Source organism: Meles meles, chromosome 5, assembly GCF_922984935.1.
Source record: "Meles meles chromosome 5, mMelMel3.1 paternal haplotype, whole genome shotgun sequence".
Lineage (NCBI taxonomy): Eukaryota > Metazoa > Chordata > Mammalia > Carnivora > Mustelidae > Meles > Meles meles.
This window is the reverse complement of record NC_060070.1, coordinates 99775509-99793598: the sequence shown is the minus strand read 5'-3', so window position 1 is coordinate 99793598 and position 18090 is coordinate 99775509. Positions and strand designations below refer to the sequence as shown.

Below are 18090 nucleotides of genomic sequence, written 5' to 3'. Positions count from 1 at the left end.
TGGTTTTACTCTTCGTATTTAAAGTAAAGAAAGAACAAGAGAGTGATATTGTCTGACATCCAGACTCCTTCACAACCTTTCACAGTAAACCTCTTCAATTTTAATACACCTCCATAAATTTTCCATTCCAACCCCTTCAACCTACCTCCCTTTTCATTGACTTGAATATTGTTACCTCCTCTCCCCATCCTTTTTCCATTATGAAGGCCTTAGTGATTATTCCTTTTCCTTAATTATATGACTTATTCAAATCTTTTTTCACTTAGCTATTATGTCCATTTTTACCTTTATATAATACATATTATGTATTATGTATTTTTGTTATTAATAACTGTTATTTAATATATGTATCCTGTTATTTAATATATGTATCCTTCCGTATTTTACCCAGACTTCCTTACATACTCAGTATCCAAGCACACTTAAAAGTTTAATAAGTGTTTCATAAGGTTACAGATGTTACTAAGAATGATGGATTGCAAATCATCTTTGAGAGGTTGTGGTTCATATATCACTTGCTTTCTTTTATTTTATAGGTACATTTAGAGAAGAACAGAAATGCACATACCGAGCCCTGATACAAGGCTACATTTGCAAACAGACTGACCAAGTGATCTTAATTCTTGACAATGCTGATGCCACCTGGGCCATGAGGAAGTTATATCCAGTTGTATCCGTTACTCGTGATTTTGTTGACACATTTAGTGGTGTAAATGTCAATGCTCCATGTTCTGCTTCAGGACCTGTATCTACTTTCTATTCCATTTTACCCACCAGAGAAATCACCAAGGTTTGCTTTGTGGAACAGCCTCCCCAAGTGTTGCGTTTTTTTCTATTGGGGAACAAAAGTGCCTCTAAGCTTCTCTTGGCTATATTCTACCATGAATTCCAAAGCCCCCGCGTTTTCATAGGGGGAAGTTTCATTCCACCTATTCTGGTTCAGTCGACTTCCTCATTGCTGGATGAGTCTATTGGTTCTAACTACTTTAACATCTTGGATAACCTCTTGTATGTTGTCCTACAAGGACCAGAGCCCATTGAAATACGCTCAGGGGTCTCCATTCATTTGGCCCTCACTGTGACATTTTCAGTCCTAGAAAAGGGCTGGGAAAGCATCATCCTTGAAAGACTAATGGACTTCTTGCAGGTTCGCCAAGACCAAATCAGATTTATTTATGAGATGTCTGGCAATGAAGCAACCTTAAAGGCCATTGCTGACAGTAAAGCAAAGAGAAAGCGCAATTGCCCAATTGTGAGTTGTGCCAGTCGTTACAGAATTGGTCAACGTAAACCTCTCATGATGGAAATGAGCTCATCCAGTGTCCCACCAACCACTGTGGAAACTGTCTCAAAAGTGATAGTCATTGAAATTGGTGATCTGCCAACAATAAGGAGCACTGGACTGATTTCATATTTATCAAGTAACAAATTACAGAATTTGGCTCACCAGATTATCACTGCTCAACAGACTGGAGTACTAGAGAATGTTCTGAATATGACTGTTGGGGCCTTACTGGTAACTCAGTCAAAGGGAGTCACTGGCTATGGGTGAGTACTAATTAAAATATCTAAACAAGGGCTGATTTCTTGGGTGCATATTACAAATGTCAGCTGACTTCCATTGAATCATATAACCTGTCTGTTTCTTAAGATTAGAATAAAAACTTAGTCACTTAGAGACTTAAATTTTTTTAAAATTAAATCTGTATTCTTCATGGCTATTCTGTATCTTGGATGGTTGAAGATGTTATATTTTGGTACCTTAAGGTGAAAAGCATGTAGGAAGAAATTTTTCCAAAGCAGTTTGTTTTCAGTTCATTTGTCCATTCTTTTATTCATGTAATAAATTTAAGTAGTAGGTTTTGCTAAGGTGAAACCGATATGATCTTTGCCTTAAGAAACAGAAACACAATGTGTCACAATTCCAATGAGCTACATGCTGAAAGGTGAGTACTGAGGAGGATGATAATAACTCTTCCTACAGGAACTGGGGAAGGGACTTATGTTTAGGAAAATTTTGGAGGGATAACTAGGAATTTACTAGGGTAACACAATTACTCTCATTGGGTTTTATTTAGCCTAGGATTATAAAGCCCTTAAGAGGATACCTTTGTCAAATTGCATGAGGCAGGAATATCCCTGTTGTCAACTATGTTTATGGCAGAGACCTGTGTAAGATCTGTAACATCCTTTGTGCTATCTTATTCTGACTGTGAATGCTTGTGTTTTGGAGTCCTTCACCAGATTTTTGTTCAATAGACATTTCAGAATTAAATTTACCTGAATGTTTTCCTGAGCCAAGTAAATGGAGAAGCATGAGAAGTACACAATAAGGGCAGGCAAGCATGAATTATTCTCAATTTTATAGATTGTGTTAGCTAAAGGATAAATTGACCAGTCCAAGTTCATCTAAGGTTATCTCTCATAAGATCCAGACTGTAAGTCCCAAGATACAATTTTTAGCAGATGCAAAAGAACCAAAAATGATACCCTAGTCTAAGAGACAAGAAGAACTTGTTAAAATACTTAAGGAACATATATAAAATCAACCATCCCACAGATGAACACTGCTGGTTATAAAGTACTAAAGGTGGGCACCATAGCTGTTCTTTATAAAGTTGTCCTACTGGAAAATAAGCTCAGAACCATGTGCATTTTCAGTTGATACTGGGTCCCTGAAATAGGTAAAATTATTTAGATTCTGAGATATATTATTCAATGAAAATTTTAGAATATTCATGTATTTTAGATTATTCTGTTACTGCTTTTTCATCTTATTTGTGGTAGTACTAATACATAAATAATTGGTATTTAATGGATATTAGTTACTTCTGGTTACCATCTTCAATGGATATGGGATTTGCTATAAAATGAGAGTAAAAACAAAAAGACACACCTTCACATCATTAGGCATATTTAACTAGTACATTGATTTCCTTTTCAAACACAGAGCAATATATCCAAATGAAAGCTTAGCTAGTGTTTTCATATCTTTTTTTTTTACCTGAATTACAATGTAGATAGGTGTTCCTTTTCCCAACAGTTCATTGATATGTGTATAGGAGATATGAAAAGAAAACTCAAGTAGTTTTGTTTTCCCTAAATTCTTGTTGATTTGAAGGGCTTTAGGAATTGTTATCTTAGAATTAAAAAGTACTCTTTGTTACATGATTGCTCAGAACCTGTTGAATCTTGGATATTTTAGGGTGCCTGAGTGGCTCAATTATTAAGAGTCTGCCTTCTGCTCAGGTCATGATCCTAGGGTTCTGGAATCAAGCCCCTCATTGGACTCCTTGCTCAGCAGGAAGCCTGCTTCTCCCTCTCCCACTCTCCCTGCTTGTAGTCCCTCTCTCATTGACTCTCTCTCTCTCTATCAAATAAATATAAAATAAAATTTTAAAAAAATCTTGGATATTTTTATCAACCACCAAACTGTCACCATGTTATTGATGTCATTAGGCTATAATGCATCATAAGAATCAAGAACCTGAAAAAAAAAATGATGCCAATGCACCTTAGGTTATATTTAAATATCTTTTTCCTTTACTCCAATTTCATTTAGATCCCACTGAGTTCTTATAAATATATTATATGCATGGCTGACTAGAGAGGAAAAGGGCCAATCCGTTGCTAAATATTATTTAGATCTTACTGAGCTTTTTCTAATAGGTCCTCATTCCCAAATAACTGATTTTTGTGTTGCCTATAAAAAGAGACTCCATGAATATTTAGCCTTTATGTAGAAGGAGAGAAGAGTCAAAGAGTAGAAGCAATAGAGGTATGGCAGAGGAAACCCAGCAAAAAGAGTGGGTCTGACACCAGTTTAGGTACACACACATATCTGTGGGCGTAGCGCTCCATTATGAAGAGGCGCCAGGGCTTCAGAGAAGAGATCACCGTTATGCCCCACCATCCATCACTGCCATCATGTTTTCACTTTCAACTCAGGTATCTCTGATTTAATGTGAAGCTGCCGCACGTGTATATTATAGCATCGATTTTTCTGTTGGAATGTGTTCTATTCCCTCATCTCTCTCTGTCCCTCTCATATTTTAAGAGAGATTTCAAACATAAGACAAAAAGTAAATCTTCTGAAGATAAGGAATGCTGCTTCTTAAGTACATCTGAATAAATCTCTGCAGAATGAGAAATGCCTTGTCCTAAGGGATTGAATGAAAATTAGCAAGGTTTCCCATGGTCCAAAGAATCGCACAATATGCTAAACAGCCCTGGAGCCCTGCACAGGCCTGGGGCCAGCCCTGTTTCTTTCAACTTTGATCAGTGTCAGTTGGGGCTTCCATTGAACCCAGTGCAGAGCCATTGACAAGCTAATGAACTGACCTTGACACAGCAGAATCAGCCCTGGGCTGCAGGCCTTTCAGTGAAAACTACCAAGGATGTTCCTGAGAAGTTCACTCATGTTAATATAATGGGTTTGCATGTGTTTCAACAAACTGAGGCCATATTGGGCATTTACTTTTTAAGGCGCATACTACCAGCTTTCCAAAAGTTATTAACTTCTTTAATGGGGGTCTGGGTAGAAATGGAGTTCTCTCTACTTTTTAATTAAATAATGCAAAGTGAATTGGCCTCTCCTGGTCTTTATCCTCTTCGAGAGACATCTGGATTTAAATTCCGTCTGCTAGGCAAGTCAATTCCATGAAACTGCTTTCCATCTTCCAAAACTTCATTGACCTCTGTTGTCAATACTTCTCTCTTCTCCTGCTTTCTTAACGTCTTTGTTGGTTTACACCATTTTTATTTATTTGTATTCTTTTAAGTAATTTCAGTGGAGCAGGGGACACAGAGATAAACATAATTTCGATCTGCCCTTTTTAAACCAGACATTCTGCACAGGAGTCTTATTTCTATATTCTGTCTTTTATCTGGAATCCTGGCAGGACATCTTTTGTATTGCTTACCTTTGTTTCGGTAGGAACTTGATTTTTGCTCTCTTAAATTTTTTTCCTTCCTTTCTCCTCTTCTCTCTCCCTTTCCCCTGCTTCACTATAAACAAAATTTTTTAAAAATACCTTTAAATAAATTAAATGTATCTGAATCTTTTATGGATGTTTAAATGTTGAAATGCCAAAGCTCTTATGGTTGGCACAATTTTTAAAAGGGCCTCCCAAAGATGGGCTGCCCTAGTCCCAGGAATCTGTGAATATGGTCACATAGCACTTCATTAAATACAGTATGTTCTGTGGCACGGTTGACCCAAAGACAGACTCTCCAAGATTGTCAAGTTTGGCCCAAATAATAACATGAGCCCTTAAAAGATGAGAGCTTTCTCCTGCTCTGGAAGAAGAGGAGAAGGGAGAGATTCAAGGTGTGAGAGGATTGACGTGTCACTGTTTTTAAGATGGAAGAGACCACATGGGGAAAAAAAAGCAGGTGGAATAAATAGAGAATGGACCTTGGCTGATGGCCAGTGAGGAAACATGGACCTCCATTCTATAGCCACAAAGAAAGAAATTCCACCCACAATCTGAATGAGTTTAGAAGTGGATTCTCCCTGAGAGCTTCTAGCAGTACACCTAGCCAAGCCGGTCTGGACGCTTGATCCACAACCCCCAAAATAACAAAATGTATTATTTTAACCCACTAAATTTGTGGTCATTTGTTACACAGCAGTAAAAATCTAATGTGCTGTCTCAAATAAGGTTCTCTGTTAATGACATTGTCAGGATCCTTGGCTCCTGAAAACAGTTCTAGTGAGGGTGAACAAGACACTGTAGGAGGGTCTGTGTGTTCTTGAGCCCATCACCTTAGTATAGAGAGGAGAGCTAGCTGAGATCACTGGTGAGACTAACAACAAACAGCCAACTCACAGTCTCCTTTAACATCTTCTGCATATCCCCGGGCACCTGCTCTCTAGGACACAGCTGTCAGGAGTATACAAGAACAGAATCTCCTACCAACATGTGAGGACATTCTTCCCAAGACTGCCAGAATGTTCTTTCTGGAAGAGATTTCTGTATTTCCAGCTTGTCTCTTTCTGCCTTCCTGGCAAAACCACTGACCTGCCATTGAAGAATGTTTCTGTGCTATTTCTTCTTTTTGCTACAAGACAAATTTGTTGCTTTGTTGTTAGGTGAATGGCAAAATTGTCATAATGGTATTTCATATATCTGGCTTTGTGGGAAAATGAGATGCTCTGCTTAGTCAAACTTTCCATTTAGTTAAAAATTGTTCCTTTTATCACTACATTTTAAAAGCATTCATCCCTTAAACTGAAAACAAAACAAAACAAAACCCCACAACATATTATCCAGACTTATTAACAAGAAATAATGTAAACCATTCTTATTTTTATTGATGATTCATGGTCCTCATTAAAATGATCATTTATTTCACAGTCCTGTTTCTGCAGTGATACCCTTAGGGATCATGGCTCCAGATCACTCAGTCCTTGACTCTACTTCTGCAGGTTATGTTTCTCTGCTATTTTGCTTATAAACAAGATGTTAATTGTAATTCATTGCTGCAGCTGACATATCTACATCAGGCCGGTCCCCATTCACATTCGCATGTAGTTCTAATTCCAAAATTGAACCCTGCTACCTTAAAACTAAGTAGTTAAGGTCTCTATACAGATGGTGAAGCTGTAGGTAAATATAATACAGACTCATACAAACTCACTCATACAAACTCACATTTCAAAGTCTTGGATTTTCCAAGCAGTCATTGAACAGCTATTATGTCCAAAAAATTATATGGCTCAGATGAAAATCTAGAGATTTAAAAATCAATGAATAGAGAAAACAAACATTTGCACAAATATTTAACAAGAATATATTATATTAAATCTAATCCTATATATAATTACAAAGTAATTAATTCAATATGAACCTGCTTCACCATTAGTCTAGTTTTTCATAAAATTAACTTCAGTTATATTTGCTTTAGTATATTTTTATCTTTATAATAATTATTAGGTCAATGCTTCAACTTACATTATATTCCCAAGAGTGGCCTAAGCCCACTGTCATGGACAATAAATGATCATTAAATATTTGTTGCAAACAGTGAGAATGTAACCTGTTTGGCTTCTCTGCTGTTCTGATACTCCTGTGTAGCCAATATCCTGTATTAGATCTCTTCCATCAAATAAATCTTAGGATCTGCATTTCCCAGCCACCGTGTGACTGCTATAGCACCCTAATGCAAACAGGACATTTTGAATAGTTCGTCTCTGATCCTAAGGAATGTATTCAGAGTTTTCATTATTCCAGATAAGACAGTCATGATAAATTTATTGTATTATTTTAAATGAGTTTCCATCTAAAATATTTAGGTTTTAGCCGTTGAGTTGACCTTGTTGGAAGACTCACCAGGCTTATTCTCTGCCCATTTCTCTGCCTATTCACTACAACCTACACCTAAGGCGACTCAAGCCTCAATTCAAAATGAATAATTTCAAAGAACCACAGAGTTTAATAACAAGTATTAAAGCAGAACAGGAAGCATACCAAATGAGGAGTATACCAGAACTTGAAGTTGGCCAGGCCAAGATAGGTAGTGGCTTTGCAGAAGCAGGTAAAGACCTAAGAGCAGAGGAAGTACATGGTGGTACTGATTTGTCATCGTGTTACTACAGTAACATGTACTGGGGTCTTACAGTGTGTCGGGTTTGGAAACACTTCGTTGTCGTGCCAGAAGGAAATCATCTGATCACAAGACATTTCTCCCCTCTTCTCTCCCTAGGAGTTGACCGCAGCTAAAGGCATCTGGCTAAGTTTAATAGGGAGCATAAGGACTGAGAAATACAAGTAAAATGTGTATACTCTGAGAGATAGCCAGGAAAGTCATTTTTGTCTTACCAACTATATGGGGTGGGAGGAGGTGTGAGAAGAGGGGACTGTGTTTTGGAGGGACAGAGGTCATGGTGTTTTATCTCTCCACATTCACAGTACCTAGAACATTTGTCCATAGTAGAAGGATTAACATGTTTGTTAAACTGAGTTGACTGGAGAACTTACTTTCTTCTTCTAGGGTATGAAATCTTGCAAACTTCTTTGGAATTCAAGCCCCCTCGTGGCTCATTAAGCTTCTGCCCTATCTAGCCTGGTTAAAACAGGACTGATCGAAAATTCAGGACCCCTGAAACATTTAATCAAAACATGGGGCACTCTTACAGGAACCTGAGTGAGTCCCTTTGAGGAGGTGAAGGTTGAAGAAGGAACAAGGAAGGATATCTAATGCCCCTACCTTCAGTCCACCCCTCTGGGTCTTGTCCAGAACCACTTTCAGTAGGCTTTATTTCTTTGTTTGCTAGGTTTGCCATGCAAATAGAAATAATCCTGTCCTCTGCAGAGTAAGCGTTTCAGGATCTGGCAGATTGAAAAGCAAGAATTGGCATGAATAATGGTGATCTCTGAACTGGGAAAAAAATGTCTGTATTCTCTTGTTGTTTGTTGTTGTTATTGTTGTTGTTTTTGTTGTTGTTGTTTTTTAGCTTATACTTAAGCATTAAAGGGGAAAAAAATTCTTTCACATACCTGACTGGGTATTGGAAGCTGTTAAATAGTGGTTAAAACTGGGAGGATTGGAGGGAACTTTCCTCCCCCATTCTTTAAAGTTTGGCTGTAGGTCCTTCTGCCCGCAGGCTACAGTCACATTAGCAGTTGGAAATTGGATAACGACAGCACAATGACAAATCCAGGTTGCTTGCAATAAGTTGCTAATCCCTTTGCTTTAATATCGGAGCAGCGTATAATGATGTTTGGACATCACTCCAGTTTACTGACGACCCCACTGGGGCCAGCAATAGAACCTTACAACTGTCTAACAAGGCGTCAGGTGACTCCCGTCGTCACAGCAACGGACACTGGAATCTAATCTTCCCTCCATCCCTTCTAGCACCCAATAACGCCTAGATTATATAAGTGGCCCATCATTGCTTGGTAACTTGAATCAATTAACGTTAATTCGCACAATGCTATGATGTATTGTGATCACTTTCATTTCAGGGAAGGGGGAGAAATTGCTATAAGTCACCTAAAATGAGGTTGTCTGTGGTGCTGAGGTATTAATTGGGTGTCCATATTAAATGCAAAAGGAGCCCCATCGTGAAAGGAAAGTGGATGAGTGACTCTCTTGGCTGCTATTGACCTATCAGAAGAAGACAGTGCCCTTTTCCTTTGCTTTTATCTATTACAGTTTTCCCTATTGCGTGTCAAGTTGATGTATTATAAAAAATTCATTTGGTGACCTTTCACCCCCTTAGCAGATTAAACAATTTCACTTCGATGGCATCATTAACAGGACCCTGCATTTAATGATGATTTCTCTAAAAGGCCACGGAGATTCGATTTTAAGCTAACAGATTTATTGCACTATTATAACATATCGTAAAAAACTGTACCACCTACGGTCAGGTTTTAGGATAGAAACTGCTTAAGAGTTTATGTGGAGCTTAAAGTGGTATTACCTTGGGATATGCTGTAGCAGCAAGTCTCTGACCTCCAGTGAGATGCTGTTTACATTTAATAAGAGATGTTTGCTCACAATAAACTTTAAAGTGTGTCAGGGACGGGCCTTTCAGCGCCTTTTCAGGCAGTTGGCTCCCATGTCTTCGTCTCTAGACATCAACGTGCTTATGTCAGGATCTCCGCTCGAGTTTTTGGCTTCCCTAACCCCATTGCTTGCCTGCACCCCACCCCACATCAGAAAGTGTTTAAGAAATGAGTTCGGGGGGAAATAGGATCCGGTAGCAATGTTAGAATTTTCCAGTAACTGGGGCCATGGGAAGAATAGAATTAATAGCATGGCTTTAAAAAATCTGATTTAAATTGTTCCCCTTAAGAAAAAAAAAAAAAAAAAGAATGGAGAAAAAAGAAAGGCTTTTTTCACTCAGGCTAAGCAAACTAATAAATGATGATGAGGCTGCTGTATGCTGAATTCCCAGTGAGTGATTCTAGCGCAGAGGTCCGGCCGTAGCCCACTGACGACCAAAGGGGATTCTTAGGACCACATCTTCCCACCTGTCTCCGTTTCCCAGGATTCCCCGAGGAGCGAGAGAGAAAATGCTCCCTACAGAAACTTCATAGTTTGTGATCCATAGCATTTGTTCTGCTACTCTTTCCTCTTTTTAGGAATAATTGTCGTCTTTCCCTGATACACACCTTCCATGTTAAATAAATATTTTATCCTTTTCTCCTTAGATGAGAGAGGAAAAAACAACCAGTTGGGGGGATAAAGTAGTTGACTTACAAGTATTGAATTGGGACAGGGTAGGCTACATTTTTTTTTCTTTTAACTCAAAATCTTGTTAGAACTGACCTAAGCTGTTTGGAGAGTAAGTCAACAATGGATGCTCTATACTAGGGTAATACATGAGATACGTGATGTTGCATATTTCCATGTAATTGCTAAAAATCTTTTGCATGACTGTAATATATAACATATGATAGGCTTAATTTAACCTGTGATGTTCTTTAATAAAGCTAGGTTGCTCATCAAATACACCAAAACTTGGGAAAAAAAGATGTTTTGAGGTATCACGAACCATTTATTTTATTCTGTATTATATTTTATTGCTAAGTCACATCAGCAATTAATGTGCTTGAAAGAGGTGAGAAACAATATAGCTCATTGGTTAACTGCTCTATTTTTTTTTTTAAGATTTTTCCTTATTCATTTCACAGACAGAGACCACAAGTAGGCAGAGAGGCGGGCAGAGAGAGGGGAGGAGGAAGGCTCCCCGCCGAGTAGAGAGCCCGAATTGGGGCTCGATGCGGGGCTCAATTCCAGGACCCTGGGACCATGACCTGAGCCTAAGGCAGAGGCTTTAACCCACTGAGCCACTCAGATGCCCCTGGTTAACTGCTCTAGACATTGATCATACCCTTAACCATTTGTCACACCTTTGTCAAGTTACTTAAGTCCTTTGGGGGGTCTCAGTTTCTTCAAGTTTAAGTTCAAGTTTAAGAAATATCTACATCACAGTGTCATTTTAAAGATTCAATGGGTTTATATGTGGGAAGCTTAGCACAGTAAGTGCTCAGCATATATAAATTTCAAGTTATTATTCACCCTAAGGGCTTCATTCAATTAAAATAGATTAATCAGTCAATTCCACAGTTATGTAGCCTATTTAGTGCAAGCACACTGTGGAGAATGTAAATATGGAAGGGTTGTTGTGAGGGTTACGTGAGTTATTCTATGTAAAAGGGTGTTGTTGCTCAAATTGCTCTTAGGCATCTTTTCCAGTTCTTTTCGGTGACATCATCTTGGTATCACGGAATCAGGCATCCTCGAAGTCTTTATCCCATAAAAATTGGAAAACATCACAAATCAGAGTCTTTTGGGGGAGAGCTGGTTTACGAGCAGACTAGTGAACATATCTGCACCTTCTAAATATTTTAGTCTGATACGGCACTTTGGGGGTGGATATTAATGAACGGTGATAAAAATCTAAGTTCATAATTTGTGCTTCTTCCCACCCCTCCTACATACCCAGTCCATCCTTTACCAATGCTAAGCAAACATAAAAAATAAACATTTAATTATTCTTCGGTTGTAAGGTCATATTTTCTATATACTACATTACGAAGTTTCTAGAAACAATAGCAAATGCAAATATTTTCACTGGGTAATAATGCACTTTAGAAATCGTTCCTGCCATGATAGCTGTAACCTTATGGATGTATTCTCTTTTTTGTCAACACATGCCAGAAATACAAGCAGTTTTAAAACTGAGAACTTGATATATATTCGGCCATATACTCTCTCGGTCCTGGTCCAGCCTTCAGATGGAGAAGTGGGAAAAGAGCTTACAGTACAACCACGGCTCGTTTTTCTGGATAAGCAGGTAACTGGTTCATGGGGAACAGTGTCTACTGAGAGCTGGGAGCATGTCGTGTCTGGTACATGTCACACATATACCGAGTAGCCCCCAAGTACTATCAGCTGCACTGAGAACCTCTACAGAATTTGTCGTCTGCCGTCCACCTCACAGCTGACTTCCTTCCACTTTCATGAGTGCCCAGAATTTGATTCAAGAGTAAAAATAAAAGTCTAATGCCTTTCCTCAGCAAATCCTTGAAGCAGGTTTCTTGTATCTTCTGGAAATCTAGCCTTTCCAAAGAAAGCTAATGAAAGAATGTCTGCTATCACATCTGCATTACAGTTTTATGTTATTGTAAATGATTTTTCTTATATGTGGTTAAGTCAGTCATCAATGAAGTCATCTGTGCTTAATTCTAATTTTAATGTCCATGCCCTCTGATTCTATTTACCTTTTCTGTATTTACTCAAGTCATGGTGGGAAGGAAGGGAACTATGGCAGTTAAATCAGCTTTGTATTCTTTATCATAAAAACGCACCCCTGACATGTTTGTGCGTGGAGGAAGCCTGTAAGATTGAGGTCCACACTTAGAAACCTGGCCCTTCTGAGGTAATCTGGCAGTCAGCTGGGTCCTGCTTTTTTCTCAAGCATGGCTTCCTTGTTAATCTTCAACATGTAATACCACTCTCCTCTTCTGTCAAGTTAGCTTTCCTTTCTCCTCTTCATTAACCTGCCTCAACTTCTCCTGCAATAATCTCCATTCTCTTTTCTCGATGAGCTAATTTTGATATATTTTAACACAAGAGAGAAAATATTCATCATTTTCCTTCCTTTGCCTGTCTCTACTGAGTTGTGTTGCATAAAAGAGTCTGATTTCTTTTCTGTTTTAGGTAACTTCACAAAAATTCTCTTCTCAATCCAACTCCTCCCATCCTGTTTTTTCTATTCCCAGAATCGGAGAATAGAGTCCTTGGGTCCCCCCTCAGAGCCTTGGGCCATTTCTGTTTCCCTGGAAGGGACATCAGATTCAGTGTTGAAAGGTAGGTCCTCATGACATTCAGACACCTGTCACTACAACATCTGCAAGAAAATGTTTGTAGCCATTAGAATTCCTAGCAAGGTCGGTAATAGTGTCTTGGGTAATTTGGAAGAAATCTCCTTTATCCACAGTCTACAATGCCATATCTGTGAAAAGCAAGATTAGACTGGCAGTAGATACTTAAGGAGCCTCCTCCTTTTTTGCCCTTGCGTGACGAAGGAGCATTTTTGTCATAACCATATCCCCAATATGATGTTAAGAAAAAGGGCATGTCGGGGTGCCTGGGTGGCTCAGTGGGTTAAAGCCTCTGCCTTCGGCTCAGGTCATGATCTCAGGGTCCTGGGATCGAGCCCCACATCGGGCTCTCTGCTCCACGGGGAGCCTGCTTCCTCCTCTCTCTCTGCCTGCCTCTCTGCCTGGTTGTGATTTCTCTCTGTCAAATAAATAAAATATTTTTTTAAAAAAAGGGCATGTCCCCCAAGACAAATGATTCTGGTACAGTATCATGGACTGGTCCAGGGAGCAAGGCACAGATATGATATGGTTCTTCCCTGCCCCCCTTGAGATTTATTTATTTATCTGAGAGAAAGACAGACAGACAAATGGACAGCAGGGGCAAGAGGTGTGGGGGCAGTGAGAGAGGGAGAGAGAGATTCCAAGTCGACACCCTGCTGAGTGCAAAGCCTACATGGGGCTCAATCTCAGGACCTTGAGAGCAGAAATCAAGAGCTGAGTGATTAACCAAGTGAGCCACCCAGGCACCCCTATAATGTGGTTTCTATGGGGAAATAGAAACACTCTCAGGGTTATGAAGAAAAAATTCAATGACAAATGCAAAGCATGTGGTCCAGAGCAGGTCCTCAGTTTACTTTCCCCTCTCCACCTTTCTTTGTCCTCTGTTACCTTCCCGTTCAGTCCTAGTACCACTGCTAGTTTCATTTACTTTCCCTGAAGTTGCGCATGTAACATTTAAAAAAAAAACAAAAAACAAAACACCATTGCATTCTTTGCCTGTATGAGTTTGACTATTTTAGATACTACATGTAAGTAGATTCATACTGTATTTGTCTTTCTGTGACTGGCTTATTTCACTTAGAATTATGTTTTTAAGATTCACCTTGTTGTTGCATATTTCTGAATTTTCTTTATTTAAGACTGAATAGTATGCCATTGATGCACACATTGCATTTTTTAAATCCATTCATCTGTTGATGAACATTTAGATTGTTTCCATGTCTTAGGTAGTATGAATAACACTGCAATGAACATGGGGGTTTTGGATACCTATTTGAGATCTTGATTTCAATTCTTTTGGATAAATACCCAGAAGTGGGCTTGCTGGATTATATGGTAATTCTATTTCTATTTTTGTGAGGAATCTCCATAGTGTTTTCCACAGTGGCTGCACTATTTTGCATTCCCATCAACAGTGTATGAGAGTTCCAGTTTCTTCACATCCATCACTAACACTTACTTTCTTTTTTCCTTCCTTTCTCTCTCTTTCTCTTTTTTATAATACCCATCCTAATAGGTGTGAGGTTATATTTCATTGTAGTTTTAGTCTGCATTTCCCTGATGATTAGTGATGTTGAGCATCTTTTCATATACTATAGTTGTTGGTCATTTGTAGGTTTTCTTTGGAGAAATGTTTGATTGAATCTTTAGTTTATTTTTTTAAATCAGGTTATTAGCCTTTTTTTATCCTATTGAGATGTAGGGGTTTCTTACATATTTTAGAAATTAACACCTTATGAGATATATAGCTTGTGAATATTTTCTCCCATTTTGTAAGTTGCCTTTTCACCCTGTTGATTATTTGCTTTGCTGCACCGAAGCTTTTTAGTTTGATATAATCCTACTTGTCTAACTTTGCTTTACATGTCCATAGTACCCAAAGAAATCTACAGATTAAGTGCAATCTCTATCAAAATCCCAATAGCATTTATTATAGAAATAGAGAAAACAACTCTAAAATTTATATGGAACCACAACAGATCCTAAAAAGCCAAAGCAATCTTGAAAAAGAAAAATAAATTGAAAGCATAACACGTTGTGGTTTCAAAGTATATTACAAAACTACAAAAATTAAAACAGTATGGTACTGGCCTAAAGATAAAGGTATAGACCAACTGAACAGAATAAAGAGCCTAGAAATAAATCCACACATATATGGCCAACTGATACTCAACAAGGGAACCAAGAACACACAATGGGGAAAGGATATAGACTTTTTAGCAAATGGTTTTGAGGAACTAGATATCCACCTGGAAAAGAATGAAATTGGAGCATTATTTTATACCTTACAGAAAAAGTAACTCAAGATGGATCGAAATTTCAAATGTAAGAACTGAATCTATAAAACCCCTAGAAGAAAAGCAAGTTTCTTGACCTTGGTCATGGTAATGATTTCACCATGGCCATCAAATGACACCAATGGCATTAAACACACTGGCAACCATTAGAAGCAAGGTAAAAGATGTATTGTTAACTCTTAAAAAATCAGCTTATCAGATTTCTATGTACTTCATGAACTGGTTAGGACATTTCTGTTGGTTTTGGGTTGTTGTAAATGACTCATCTACCAGTTCAAAATATCAGCCTATCCATAAAGTAACTGGATTCCAAAAATAAGCCATGACTTTACTGTTACTTCTTGCTCTACCCTGGCTGTAAGCCTAAGCTCCTTCACAGGGACTCTGTAAAATATATGACATGCCAAAATGTACAGGAGTAAGACCATTGTAGAAATACTAAATCTTGCCATTCCTGTTAGTTGCATTTATTTTTTGGCCTAAACTGTTAGTATCATCTGATATATAGCACCTGTCTCTCCTGATGATATTGTCCTTTCATTCTTTGTTACACATCTTTAAAAAAAGGAAAGATACACAATTCTGATGATAAAGTTTCCAAATTAGTGAATTATCACTCAAAACAGTTTTTAATGAATTAATCCCAGAATTTGTTTTATATCACTATTTGTTTGTTTGTTTTTTAGCTTATATATTTTGTTTTCCTATAAAGGTACCCCTCATCAATTCCAGAAAACAGAATTAGTTCCTTCTGAAAATGTTCTTGAAATAAAATCTTCAAAAAAAGGGTGGGGGGTGGCAGCTGGGTGGCTCAGTGGGTTAAGCCTCTGCCTTTGGCCCAGATCATGATCTCAGGGTCCTGAGATTGAGCCCCAAATCAGGCATTTCTCCCCAGCAGGGAGCCTGTTTCCCCCTCTCTCTGCCTCCCTTTCTGCCTGCTTGTGATCTCTGTCTGTCAAGTAAATAAATAAAATCTTTAAAAAGACATGTTCCTGAGGAGGCAATTGACATTTCATGATTAAATATTTCATAGCTTCAAAACCCTTACTGTTTCAGGCTTGTCTCATTCTCTTCCTTTCTTATTAGAGTTATAAATTTGCCTGCTATCTCTTTCTAATTTGCCTTTCAACTATTGTGACCTATAAATTCCTTACTCTATCTACTTACTTATCAATAAACCAAATCTTTTCAGCCTATACACAAAAATGATTTTCCCAAACTTCCACAGTGTTGTTACTCTCCTGAGCACTCTGTCCACTTTCTGCTTGTACAATCCAATTTTAAAGGCCCAGGAAATGCTGCTTATTCTATGAGACTCACCTCATAGACTCCATGTTTTCCATTCTTCTGGTCATAACCATGTATATTTTACTCACTTTGGTGAAAGTAACACCCATATTGCTGAATCCTATTTTTGCCTTCTTGGTCATTTTACCAAAGCAGTTAAGCTGGAAACTCCTTACGCTTAAAATCCCGAGGTAAGAGGACAGCCCAATATGATGGGGATGTGCAAATTTGCAGAAACAAGCCACATCATTAAGGAAGTAAAATAATTAAGCAAAGCTACCCAACGTTGGCCAGTAAAAATTAAACATTCAAAATTGTATTAGGAGGTAGTTTTAAACTGCCTGTTTTGATGATGTCATTCTGTCCATTATTCAATGCCATTTAGCTGTTGCTGACATTTTGATATGAGATTCATAAGACAGAACAGCAATTTGTTTACTTTCTGACCTTAAGACAACAGTGTCAAAAATATCAATTTTCAGCTTTTTTTCCATATTTTAGTAATGTGTACATCAACTACCTCACCTGGAAACTGAAGCTCACCTACCCCTATCCTCCATTCCATATTATACCCATATTCTATATCTTATCCATACTCCACAGACTTTACACACACTCATACCTATCTTTGTGCTTTCAGGTTGCTATAATGCAAAACCACAGACAGAGTGGCTTATAAACAAAGAAATTTATTTCTCTCTGTTCTGGAGAATAGGAAGTCCCAGATCAAAGTGCTGGCAAATTTGGCATCCAGAGAAGGCAGGCTTCCTGATTCATAAATGGCCATCTTCTCACTAAGTCCTCACGTGGCAAAGAGGCAAGAGAGCTTTTTGAGTTTTTTTAATAAGGGCACTTATCCCTAGCCCCTCCACTAAAGTCCTACCTCCAAATCCCAGCTCACTGGAGATTAAGTTTCCACATTTGAATTTTGGAGGGACACAAACATTCAGTCTATTACCCATACTCTATAACCCTAACCCTTACTCCATATTCCTTTTTTAAAAAATATTGTGATAAAATACATACAGCATAAACTTGCTGTCCTAACTATTTTTACATGTGCAGTTCAGTTACCTATATTCCTGAATACCTAATTCCCTATTCCTACCTCATATGTTTACCCATATTTTGTACCTTACTCATACTCTATACCTTGCTCATACTTCATAACTCACCATTCTTCATACCCATACCTACCACCTTACCCATGTTCTCTGTTCTCTGTTTTCCCCATCCACAGTACTTTCTTCTGGACCATACCTTATTCAGCCTCCATGCTTTACTTGGCCCCAGTCCTCACACCCTCCCCCAATCCTTCATTATTTCTCTTTCAGTTATTCCAAATATATCATCATTGACTAGCTTAGAATCATATTGTGACTATGCAAAATGAATGAAACTGTTTGCTATTTTATTTAATGAACCATGTCATACTCAGCCAGCTGACTCATCTGGATTAGTATTGTCAGAACTATTTTCCTTGGAAGATTTACTGAGGAAGCATAAGGAATGGGCTGAAGTCATTTCTATGTACACATTTTTGTGTGTGTCATGAAATAGGGAAAATGAGCTTGTGGAGTTTTGTGTTTTTAGAATGTCCACATCACCAAAACAGCTTTTTTCATATGGCTCTTGGAACCACCATGAAATACTTCTTTTTA

At 38.2% G+C, this 18090-nt stretch overlaps 1 protein-coding gene across 2 annotated transcripts in view; it reads left to right on the top strand.

Moving 5' to 3' along the window:
* Nucleotides 1-550: 550 nt before the first annotated feature.
* Nucleotides 551-18090, top strand: part of LOC123941757 (fibrocystin-like) — a 47191-nt gene continuing 29651 nt past the window's right edge. For both annotated transcript variants that reach the window (XM_046005453.1, XM_046005452.1), the window contains exons 1-3: nt 551-1548; nt 11680-11815; nt 12744-12831. In XM_046005453.1, the coding sequence (XP_045861409.1) occupies nt 650-1548; nt 11680-11815; nt 12744-12831 (1123 nt within the window). In that variant the 5' untranslated portion in view covers nt 551-649. The remainder of the gene's footprint in view (nt 1549-11679; nt 11816-12743; nt 12832-18090) is intronic.